Source organism: Rhineura floridana, chromosome 2 (genome assembly GCF_030035675.1).
Source record: "Rhineura floridana isolate rRhiFlo1 chromosome 2, rRhiFlo1.hap2, whole genome shotgun sequence".
In the NCBI taxonomy this organism is placed as follows: domain Eukaryota; kingdom Metazoa; phylum Chordata; class Lepidosauria; order Squamata; family Rhineuridae; genus Rhineura; species Rhineura floridana.
The window spans coordinates 95478116-95490912 of record NC_084481.1 but is presented as its reverse complement, the minus strand read 5'-3'; the positions used below and the strand labels follow the sequence as shown (position 1 = coordinate 95490912).

Here is a 12797-nt window from a genome sequence, read left to right as displayed (position 1 = left end):
GAGCACAATTTAAGGAGAGTGGCGTGTCAGAGGTGGAGGTTGCCAGATGTTTGCTGCCCTGCAGCCAGGGCTTTATTGCTCATCACTGGGATGGGAGGGAGCAGGGTTCTTTCTCTCCTTCTGGAAAATTTATGGCCCCCTCTGGGAAGAACAAGAGAAATGTAGGCCACTAAGAGGGAGGAGAAAGAAAGAAAGAAAGAAAGAAAGAAAGAAAGAAAGAAAGAAAGAAAGAAAGAAAGAAAGAAAGAAAGAAAGAAAGAAAGAAAGAAAGAAAGAAAGAAAGAAAGAAAGAAAGGCGTGGGTTTGCTCACCTAGAGGCACAGCTTCATAACAGAGAGCAGTGCAGCACCATTAAGGTGTGGCAGGAGGGGACAGATCCGAGGTGGGTTGGGAAGCCCTAGGCTTTGAGGGGCACGTATGATGTCAGTGGATGAGGTGAAGATAGAGAGGTTGGTGAAGGGCAGGGGTCAGAAGCCCCTGGTCTCGAGGTGCAGCATAACAGCAGAAGATGGTACCCTCTTGCGCAGCCTGTTGAAGTCCTTGGCTGAGCGCCAGAGCCAGGTCTGCAGCTCTTTGAGCAGCCAGAAGTCATCCATCTTGCATAGGAACTGGCTGCGGAGCTGAAGCGTACCATCAGTTGGTGTCGGTGGAAGCTGGTAGCCCAGGGAAGCCATGATGCCAGCAATAGAGCCCAGCAGCCCTTGCAGGCTGGCACGGAAGTGCGCTAGGTTGTGACGCAAAGTGGGCATGGCAGCTGGGGTTCTTCCATCCATAGTGCTCAGGTAGCACAACAGGTGGCTGTACGCTTGGTAATTGGCTGCTAGCCGGGCGTTGTCATTCAGGCTGTGCCATTCCTGAAAGTCCACAGTGGCACTGGGCACAGCCTCCGCCCCAATTATCCGGGGAGGATCAAAGTCCGGCTCATTGAAGGGTGGCCCCAGGTAGTTGAGCTGAGGGGAAAACACAGAGAGGGTGTTAAACATGCTTTTATAGGCGTAGCACAGTTGCACATACCATTCCACTCATCCTTTCCACAAGCTCTTCCTCCTGCTCCCACTCACTGAGGCAGTGAGATACGACAGCAGGGGAGCAAGCAATTTTAATTCCTTAGAGATACACAATGCACTAGGCATGAGTGCATACTGACATCCTTTATTAGTAGGAACAGCTGCATTGTACACATCGTGTATGGGTGCAGACACACTCCTATGTATGCAAATATTCTTGAGTCTACTGACATGCTCATAATCTCCTTTTTACCTGGTGACATCCCTTGCAGCCACATATTGCAACTGCAGCACATTTAGACAGGCGCTTACTGAGAGATCCCTGCTTTGCCTTGAGTATTCCAGTAGACACACACACGCGCACACACATACATTTATTAACACCCGCTTGCCCTGCAAAGCTGCGTTCCTGGGATTCCCCACCCCACCCCCCTCTGCCAGTATTGGTGCCCTGCGGGACAGCAGGATTGCCCAGGCAGCGGGGTGAGCGGGTGGGGTGAAGCACAGAGCGGAAGGGAGGTGTGTCAAAGCCTGCGGGTGTGTGAACAATCTGACAAGCTCAGGAGACAAATTAATTTCCTCTGTGTCGCCTGGGGGCAAGTAGAGGCGGTCCTCACCAAACAACACCGCGCCAGCAGCAACCAAGTAACAGGGCAGGCTGGGACGTGGCCAACACCATGAGACCAGCAGGGAAGGGTGTGTGTGAAGGGAGACTTCTCTCATACTGAAAGGGCCTGGCCTTTGCAGGGCCAGGAGCAAAGGAAAGAAGATGGTGAGAGGCAGCCAGATGGGAAGATAATTGGAAGATGCAATGCTAGGGAATATAAAGAGGGATTTTGTGGGCCTTCAGCATGTAGGCTTTCATCAGCAAAGGGTTGCCTTTCCTGTTTTGCCTTTTTTCATGGGACTTTTTAAAGACCGTGACCGGCATGCTGGCTGTAGCCAAACTGTAGTCCTTAAATGCTCAAAAACAATTAATTCTACCCCCACACAACCCGTCCCACCATCAAACCACAAGAAGATTTCAAAATTGCTGCCCTGGGCTCCTGCTGGGAGGAAGGGCTGGATATCAATCAATCAATCTATCAATCAATTAATAAAAAAAATATTTGGGGTTTTTTTCGTTTGCTTTTAGGACTCACTGAGTCTTAATATATCCATTTCTTTACTCTGTTTTTATCTGACTTTACCGACAACGATGGTTTCTGAAAGCTACTCGGTGCAAAAGAGAAACAGAGACCTTGCCAGCAGGCTTACAGAGTAAAAAGACAAATCTTCAAGCGCAGGCTACAGCCAACCATTTCTCACAAACAAGGTCTCTATGGGCAAAGAGGGAAGACTCTTGAAGAGTCCATCGGCCCTCAACTTTCTCCGAGCATCAGTACTGAATGCTAAAATGGCTCACAAGGTAATTCCTGGCTGGGAGCTATACTAATTATGTTAGGTGGGAACACAAGGAGACAGAGGTGTGGGAAAATAGAAGAAAATGCAACTGCAATCTAGGCAGCATGGCAGCAGCACTCAAAGGATTCTGTTACCTTCTTGACACTAGAGTTTTGCAATGCACTAAATTACTGGATGGATGCTTCAGCTACTAATGAGAAGGGTCAAAAAGCTATGCAGAGCACTAAAGCTCCACACATTCTGACTGTGGAAGTCTCTCACTCAATCTTCTTTGGCTTCTGAGATTTTTACCAGGCATTGCTGATATAGATTTGAACCTATCTTTGAAGCCATAAGGGTTAGAATTTTTTTTAAAAGAAAAAAGAATGAAAGCTGAGAATTCTCAGGGTATTGTGTATTGTGTTCAGTCACAAATTGTATATTTGCACTGAACTGCATACTGCACTGGTGATCTAGGCAGCAGCAGTTCATGATCCCTGCTAAAGTCTACATGCTCACAGCACAGGAAATGCTCTAGGAAAAGGCAGAGCAGTACAACAGTGGAACCAATTACCTAGGGATGTTGTGGGCTCTTCAACACTGAAGGCATTCAAGAGGCAGCTGGATAGGCACCTGTTGGGGATGCTTTAATTTGGATTCCTGCATTGAGCAGGGGGTTGGACTTGATGGCCTTATAGGCCCCTTCCAACTCTATGATTCTATGGTATCTATTCCCCCTTGTGTGTGACTATGCTCACCACAGCTGAGCAGACTGCATCTCATATCCAAGTCCTGCAATCATCCCTATTGGCCTAGTGCACCAGAAGGTAAGGACCACTGCAGGCTGAAAGCACCTTGGGCCTTTATATTGCAAAGATGTGATGCACTTAAATGTCACATCTGATCCCCTAAATAAGACTCATGCAGATGTGACCCTAGTGTTCCTCAGCTGTCAAGACGTTTTGTTTTATTTTCCTGTTTGAATAACCTCCTCTGCCCACAGCTTACATCACCACATATGGGAGCAGCTTTGCTTCAGTAGAAATCCCTTGGCAGAAATTTCACAACATCCCTCACAAGAAGCAGCCAACAAGGCATTAGAATCAGCTGGTTTCCTTTCCTACAAGATACAGAGACCGTGTGGCTATGTGGCAGTGTGCACACGGACACGTGTGTGCATTTTCCCTCCTGAACCAGACTGCTAATCATGCGTCAGTGAATGGCAACCTACTTAGGGGAATGTTGCAGGTAAGGAGGCAAACATCAAGAGGTATGCAGAATAAGGGAGTCAAAACAAAATGTAATGGCTACACATGCTGTTATATTAAGGCCATGTGGTGCTACATTTTAAGGTTAAAGTGCTGGGCCTCTGATAGTGGAGAAGGCCTGATTGCCACTGGAATAAACTGAACCTCCAATAGCAGCCTATGCAGTTCTCCTATATTTAACAGCAGCCTCCTTGAAACTATTCACTTCGTCACCATCCTAATTCTTCTGCTGGCATCGCTACTGAGTTGCCTCTCCCCCTAGCGCCCTCCAAAGACAGATAACTTTGTAGCAGAATTCAAGTTAACTTCTTATTTCCACAGATGAGCTGAACAATGTTTGCCCCACCCCATTTCAGAAAAAAAACCTACGTTTTCCAAAATAATATTGTGATCTTTACAAATTCTGGACCTTTTGGCACATGATGCTGGTGAACAGAAACGTATAGCCTTTCTATAGGCCCTGGTCTTTCAAGCCATCAGGGTCTCAATTTTTGTCAGCCAAAATGGGAAAGGTTCAAAAAAAACATAACCCCAAGGGGATGGGACTGCATATCCAACAGAGCCTCGTATCTTCCAAAGCATCATGACAGTGAAGTGATATCTTATAGCAGGTGAGGTTATCATTGCTCACCTAGGACTTCACTATCATTGGCCTCATATGAGAGTGAGTACTGGTGAAACATGAACCTGATCTGCATGTAACACTAAGGCAAACTATGGCTTAGCACAAGTGGGCGAGCTTGCAGGCTCCTGGAGAGGAAATTGTGGCCATTTTGCTCATCTTCCGGTCCTGCTGCAAAAAAAGCCATAGTCATTCAAACCCAGGCTCATGGTTGGTCATGCTCCAGACAAACCAGAAGCTTTAACCAACTGGGAACTAGGAGGGTGATTACATGTTGACTGTGTGTTTGGCCCCCATCCAGTGGCTCATGCAATGAATTATATATTATCACTGAGGGCCCTTATTGTATGAGAATGTTGCTCAGGACGATGGCAGAGCTTATCCTTAGTAAGTACATACAGCCATCTAATAAGATGGATATAGGTTGCTGTGTAATGAGTTGCTGAAAAATATACTTTTTATTTTTCCTGTGAGGATATGGGCTTCTCAATTTGCATTTTAAAAAGGAAGGCTCTGGAATCCAGATAGGCTGGAAAATATGAGCCCCAACATTTTCCAATACCGAAACCAAATAAATCTCTTCATTTCATTCTCGTGATTGCTGTTGATGAATGCTCAGTGCCAGGAAACCCTGCCAAGGGGTAGGGCTTGGAATGCCAGGTAGGCCAGGGAGCAGGGATGCCACGCAGATGGATGAGGGGCTGCCCCCAGTCTCTGCTCTCCACACAGCCGGGCGTTTCCCTGGCGAGTTCTGACAGACAAGGCCTCACCTCACTCCAGCAGGAGATGCACAACAGATTGTAAACAGGGAGACTCCACCGGTGCCTGAAGGCAGGGAGGGGGAAGCAAGTAAGATACTCTACTCTGCCAAGCAAGGGCCATGGCTGTGGAAAGAGCAGTATTTTAGCTATTCACCATGCAGAAGGAAATTTCAGGTGTGTGTGTGCTTTGCAGATGGTGTTGTTAGAAGGTGTTGCAAGCAGTTTAAAGTCTTAGAATGTCTGCCTGCACAAATCCTTTCCGCAAATACTGAGCAGAGGCGGGTTCTGTCACCTTTTGATACCTTGATCTTTGCACTGAACTTTCAGGATTAAATGGGACAGTGTCTGAGATTCATTGAGCTCTCAATCCAGAGCAAGGAGAGAAAGAGTTGCCCGACCTCACCTTACTACAGAGACATCAGAGATGAAAGAGGCAGTGAAGCACAGTTTACAGTGGGATTAGAGGCTGGACAGAAAGAGGAGGAAGGTGGCCCGAAGGAAGAGGTGGGAAGTGTTTCCCATTAGGTTATTCAACTCAAGAGTCTCCAGCTCTCTCAAGGCTTCTACACTCACATAAGTGGCCGCAAGCGAGTGCAGCTGGTGTTCCAGATAGCGAGTAAGGTCGTACGTCTGCTGGATGGACTGTCTGGTGGTAGTCACTTGGTCCGTGCTGTTCAGTGCAGGCACCACAGGCAGGTTCCAGAGGGTGGCACACAGGAAGGCAAGGATCCCCCACGAATCTCCTGCAGGGAGCACACTTGTAAGGAGCTGTGGGCAAAGGGAGCACTGTGACAGGGGGAGCAAAGCCTGCACGGCCCATCCCCTTCCCACCCCACCCTTCCCAGGAGAAGACACAGGAACAAGGTGCTCAAAGCAGTCTGCTTCTAAAGCCCTGTTAATATATCACATATATCCCCCAAACATCATTGTATAGTCCTGATCCTGAGACTCGTGTGGCTCAGAGCTCCAAGGCACTTGGCTGAGAGTTGTCCAAAGTTCTGACACTGGACCTGCCTTGGCCCTGCTGGGAAAAAGAGAAGGAGCCAGCTACAAAAGAATTTTCCCATTATCCCCGTCACCGTTCCCCCCACCCCCAACCTGTCCAGGGCAGAGCAGCCTCGTTCTCTCATGCAAGCAAAATGGCTCTATCTGCCATCTCATCAGAAAGTTTTCCTGTTTTCTAATGCACATCTTCTCCTCAGAGTCTGATACCACACATCATGCCCGTAAGTGGAAACAACTAATACCAATGGAGGCTTTCATCAGGACCGTGGCGGGGGGGGGGAAGGCTTAAACTTTCTCCTCCCTCCCCCTCCATGGCTTCTATTAGTATTTACATTACAAAAACGGTGCATGTTAACTGTGTTCACACAAATAAATGCCATGTCTAGGTTTGGCTCCAAGGTCCATTGGGAACTGGAGACAGAGACTATCAACCTGGCCAGAGGAATAAAGGCCTCATGTAATGCCTGTTTCTCCTGTCTCCTCCCCGCCACCTTGCAGTGCTGCAGGCACATTGTGCAGCAGCCTGAGGGACATGGGGTCATTCTAAAGACCTCAACCATATTCACAGTGTGAATTTAGAGTTAGGACAAAGGACTGTTTTTCCAGCAAGGCATGGTTAATTCTTTAGGCAAATGGAAGAGGCTGGTGGGAGTTTGGGTTGGTGATCAAGTTCATTGCTATATACATAATCTCTACCTGTACCTGCTTAACAAATACAGTACCTATTTTCACATTATGTGAACAGACTGATGGAGTGCATTCAATATGTAAATAGCATATCAATCAAAGGTGGAGCTTTTCTGCCTAATGCTTTTTAGGCTAAAACAATGCTATTTGAATGTTGTAATTCTGAATATCTTAGTATTTTGAGAGTAAGATGCTGGGTTACAACAGAAGAGAAGAAATATACGGCCATGAGAACATGTATACGGCTAAATATGCTCAGAAACTACATATGTGTGTGCGGGGGGGGGATTAATATTTCCAAATGTTTATGGCAGGAACAAATAATGGCTTCTTCAAGTGGTTTGCTCAGTGTGTCTGTTTTCCTCTGTCATATGTTGAACCTTCTATGTCTGTCTTCTGATTTCAGCAGGCCGAGGCTGGGAACATGGTCATGCCTGCATAGCCACCCCAGGAGCCTACCCCGTTACTCATGCCAATGCCTCCCACTGGTGATGAGTCACCCATGAAACACGCAGCCCGGCCCTGGCCACTCGCGCTTCATTAAAGACTATCCCGCGGCATTTTCCAGTTCGCACCACGCCCAGGCCCAGCCCAGCCTGGATGATTCCATCCTGCTTCAGTGCTTCTGATGTTATTCCCACCAGGGAGGACGGGGCCCACCCATTCCCTCTCTTACACACTTTGCACAATTCAGTCCTCTCTTTCGTACAGAGCCCTTCACAGATTTCAAAGGATAATCAGCAGTAGAGGCCTAAAGGGCAGGTGCTCCCAACCAGCAGGGGGCGCCAGAGAATACTTTCACTTCCTGAAGGGTGTCTTGTAATAGAAAAAAAGTCTAGTATGTCTTCTGCCAGGTCATGGCAACTCTTTCCAGAGGAAGTGAGGGAGAAATGGGAGGGGACCTGGTACAGTAGGGCCCTGCTTTTCGGCGTTCCGCTAATACGGCGGCTAAAATTAGCGGCTATAACATGAGACCTGTCCCTTTTAAAATGAATAATTACATAGTATATGGGAGGGTATACATACAGTTTAGATTGCATATTATTTCTGACAGGATAATATCAGGAAATAATGTGGAGAGCTCCAAAGTTTTGTTCTTTTTTTCCTTATTTATCCAAGACCTAAATAGTTGTTAATCCAGCCTGTTAAAGCCATTTAATAATGATCCTGTCTGGCCTTCTGCGTAATTCAAGGCAGAGCATTCCCAGCACTATTGCTGTAGATTCATTAGAGAGGGCCATCCAAACTTGTTTCAATGACTCATACACAATCTACAGCAACCCCATGTAGGCTGCTCCTGAGACCAGTACTCTCATTGTTAAGGATTTGTGTTTATTTCCACTTTAGTCTAAATATGTCTATTTTTAGCACTAAACCTTTAATTATTCTGGTATACATCTGTTGTTGGGTAGATTATACAGCCATCAAAAAATCTTCTCCCTTTAGATAGCACATCTGGTGCATTTGTCCCTAAATATATCTTTGTAGATGGGATAAGAATGGGACATGCTAAAAACAAATCACATGTCAACTGTTAGATAACAATCTAGTGTTCTTATTAAATCTTCCTGAAAACTTTGTACTGAATAAGATATCCAGTGAACAGACCAGAAACCTACAAGCAGCTGCTAGAATTTCAGTTGCAATGAACTGGAAAAAGGAGTGGCACCCATACAATTACTGACTGTTTCTAAATGTCTGAAAAATGCTTATAATGGAAAAGGTGACCCATCACATCTAATGATTAAGAAAGAAAACCACTTTTTTTAGAGCTATGGTGGAAATGACTGGACTCTGAAGTATCCTCTTGAAAACATTTTTGAATATTTAATTTTTTTTAAATCCGATTTGCACTTGTAAACAGTTACAAGTGCAAATCGGATGTGTTGCTAAATCTTCTGATATGCCAGACTGAAACTTTTAATAAATAGTGGTGCTTTTTTAAAAATAAAAGGCCTCCTTAGGTCATTCTCTACCACAGATGACCAAGCTACATTTTAATCTTCCCTTGTATTACCTAAACAGATAAATGCATCTCAAATTGTCACTGGGAGACATCATACCATTTTGGATAGTTCTTCTGGGTTCCTCCCTAGCTCCCCCCCAAAAAAACTAGAATGGGTAATATAAATGTTTGAAATTGGTAAAAGTTCGAATCCCCACATAGCCATGAAACTCACTGGGTGACCTTGGTTCAGTCACTGCCTCTCAGCCTCATGAAAACCCTATTCATAGGGTCGCCATAAGTCGGAATCGACTTGAAGGCAGTACATTTACATTTTTTATAACATTATATTACAGGCAGGCCCCGCTTATACGGCGGGTTCCGTTCCGGACCCCCGCCATAAAGCGGAAATCACCGTAAAGCGGAACCCCATTCACTATAATGGGCCGCATCGCGCGAAAATGACGCAAAAACGTCACAAAAGAGCCAAAAATACCTTTAAAATTGAAAATGAAAGCCACTGCATCAGCAGAATGCCTTAAAGCGGAACGCTGTAAAGTGGGACCCTACTGTACTGTGATCTCCTACCAAAGAGTAAATCATACTTCTTGCTTGATATCATCTCATGCACATAGCCAAGAATCACATTAGGTCTATAAGCCACAGCATCTCCCTCAAAACCCTCTGTGAACTAAAGCTGTTTGCCTATATTAGCTCCGTTTAGGATTATTGCTTTGAAGGTTATTTCTCCCTGTCATCTAAGGGCACTTCAAGACTAGATATATGCTGCATACACACCATGCATCTAAACCACATGGCTTCCCACAAAGAATCCCAGGGACTGTATATGTTAAGGGTGCTTGCAATTGTAGCTCTGTGAGGGGTAAACTAAAGTTCCCAGGATTCTTTGGGGGAAGTCGTGTGCTTTAAATGTGTCTGTCATGCTGAATAATAACATTCAATGCCTGCAAACCACATGGGGGACTATGCTCTTTGCCATGTTGATTGTTGTTAGTCCATAGCAGACCAGAAACTAGCATGATCAGTATGGGTGGCACTGACTAAATGCAGCACAAAATCCCCATAATAGGTGCTACATTTTCCTTTAGATAATTTTCCTCACTTCCGGTTTAGTATTTACAGCATTAAATCAGCTGTGGTGAAAGCTGCCATCTGGATGTAGCCTAAGAGTGTGACCTATAGCCTTCACTTCTCAACAAATGATTTTACATCAGGCCTAATGACCCCATTTTAACAACTGATTACTGCCACTATGTATAACTGACTCTGGCCTTGTTATTTCTCACTACACTTATTTTCCACATTTCTGATTATAGTATTTCCCAGGCTTTTTGGCAATCATATCACAATTGTCCATTATGGCCTTTAAATCTTAGAACACTTAAAGGCTATATGGTATCCACATGGCACAGCCCTAAGATTATTGACCGGAATTATTAGTGTGAATATGAAAATGAAATTGCAGTGAGCATGAGATAACTCTGTATGATCTAATGAGTGAACTGAATGTAGAACATTGTGAAATGGTATTTCCGCAATGCAAGGTCACATTCTGAAGCATTTCACATACACATCAGATTCCAACTCTGAATTCCTAAAAAACATAATGGAGAAGCTATTTTTCAAAACAGAATTTATTAGCAAATTGACGCTGTATCTCATTGTTAAAATAAAGATTATGGGTAGGTTTCTCACTACAAAATGTAATTGTGCTGCATTTGCTGTTATAGTAGTAATCTAGCATAGGAGTCAGCAACTGGAGACCCCAGGGTCGAACCTATCCCCCGGAGTACCATTAGCTTACACGCACACACATACATGCCTGCCAAGCCAGAAGCGAGAGAGGTGATGAGAGTGGCAGCTGTGGAAATAGAACTTGTTGGTATGTAGTCCGCTTTGGGGGATGGTGGTTGTATTGTGTTGGTTGGCTCACTACACACCATTCCCTTCCCATTGCAGTCCTTCAGCTCAGTAGTAGAGCACATGTTCTGCATGCAGAAGATTCCAAGTTTAGGCCCTGGCATCCCCACTTAAAATAATCATAGGGAGCAAGGCTGGTAAAGGCCCCTGACTGAGACCCTGGAGAAGTGCTGCCTGTCAGAATAGGCAACAACGGGCTTGATGAACCAGTGGCCTAACTCAGGCCTATTCAGAGAGAAAAGATGTTCTTAACGGGGATTGGTTAATTTTGCTTTTGTGTTCCAACAAAGCCATCTTATGTTTAAATTACGCATTTATTCATATTTAAATGCTGTATTATAATAATGTTTAACATCCCAGCTAACAATATATATTCTTTATATTTCTGCTACTCTTAGGCCTCAGCTTGGTATTGTGACCCCATTGTTCCTTTACCCAAATTTATATATCCCCATCGCCTTTTCAGTCCACTTCATGCATCTGATGAAGTACATTCTTGCCTATAAAAACTCTTTATTAATGGATATTTGATTTAATTCACATTGGATTGGACAGATGGCAAATATTCTAAATTGTATTTGATACAAGAAAAATATTTGTATAGATGGTTTTTTCAAGCCTAATTGCGGCAGAGGAGCATTTTTTATGTGGAGCACATGGAGAAGGAAGGGTTAACCCTTCCCTCACCAGCTGCCACCCCCATTCTCTGAAATTATTCCCTGCGTTGCAGTTAGGCTTGGGGGGCAGTTTTATTGGCTCCAGCAGAAGGATTTTCTCAAGCCTAATTGTAGCAAGGGATGGGCAGGGTGAGAAGGAAATATTATGGGCCAGACAGGGAAGCCCTAGGTGTCACATCTGGCATGCGGGCAGCAGTTCCCTGCCCTCACCTCTATAAGGTCAATGCACTGTATCTGGACAGTCAAGGTCTTATTAGGTGGGCAAGTAGATAGCAAATGAGTTTGTTCTAGAATCTGACAGGAAACAGCTCAGTTCTTCAGATGTATTTAAGTCATGTTCATCTCTGGAGGGGGGGGGTAAATTTACTCTATAAAAGCAGACTCAAGATTTTACAGAGTGCCTTAAGATCCACAAGGGATGGGCTCAGGGAAGCAAATGGCCTGTGAAAAGCAGGAGGTTGTTCCTGTAGTCATCAGCACTACAACATGCCCCAAGCACACAAAGGATAAAGACACTTTTTTTTTTTAAGTGGCCTGCTCTGGAAGTTTCCTCACAGCATTCAGTCCAAATGTACCTTTCCTCTCACAGAACAGCTTGGGCAGAGATGTGGGGGGGATTCTGCAGGTTTGGAGCACCAGCTAGTTGTGTCATGAACTGAATGGCTGGCACCCACAATGCATCACAAAATTTGCCCCCATCCCAAAGCCTGGAGCGGTTTTGCACTTTTAAAAAGCTTCCTTTTAAAAATGAATGGCAATGATAAATGTGTGAACTAGGGTTGCCAAGCTCAGGGCCTGAGACTGATCCTGTATCTTTAAGAGAAAGTCAGCCAAGTGCAGGTGCTCTTGCAACACTATAATGGGGAAACCACAAGGTGGAATTCTCCCTTCCCCCTCCACAACTTTTAAAGATACAGAAGACCTCTTGGTTTATTTATTTATTTAAAAAAATTATATCCCGCTCTATTTTCAAAGAACTCAAAGCGGTTGGTTGCCAGGCCCGGCCTCCAAGAGGTCTTCTGTATCTTTAAAAGTTGTGCAGGGGAAGGGAGAATTCCACCTTGTGGTTTTTCCCATTACAGAGTTGCAAGAACACCTGCACTTGGCTGACTTTCTCTTCTCCTAAAGATACAGGAGCAGTCTCAGGCCCTGAGCCTGGCAACCCTAGTGTGAACATTCATGTGGTGGTAAAAAAATATATTAAAAGACAGACACTGTGACTGAAGAATGTGGGAGTGCTAACAGGTGAATCAGCATTTGATTCACCTGTCCGCAAGTATTCCTTTTCAAATGTGAAGCTAGGAGGAAACCATACTTATCCTGAAATGAAGGAATACACTATGAGCTCTCTTGTTATATTAATCTGTCTTTATCTTAAGCACACAGCTTTCATCTCCTGGCCTGATAAAAGCACATGGAGAGGCGTCATGGCATAGTGCATACCTCCAAAAGCAGCAGTGCAGCTTGCCTTTGAGAGTCATCTGGCCATCCATACAACATG

At 44.9% G+C, this 12797-nt stretch overlaps 1 protein-coding gene across 2 annotated transcripts in view; it reads right to left on the bottom strand.

Annotated features, from left to right (window-relative positions):
* Positions 1–343: 343 nt before the first annotated feature.
* Positions 344–12797, bottom strand: part of CLCF1 (cardiotrophin like cytokine factor 1) — a 51583-nt gene continuing 39129 nt past the window's right edge. Inside the window, exons 2-3 of one of the 2 annotated variants that reach the window (XM_061613003.1) lie at positions 5615–5809; positions 344–950 (exon numbers count right to left, since the gene is read on the bottom strand). In XM_061613003.1, the coding sequence (XP_061468987.1) occupies positions 468–950; positions 5615–5809 (678 nt within the window). In that variant the 3' untranslated portion in view covers positions 344–467. The remainder of the gene's footprint in view (positions 951–5614; positions 5810–12797) is intronic. The other variant, XM_061613004.1, reaches the window with a different exon arrangement.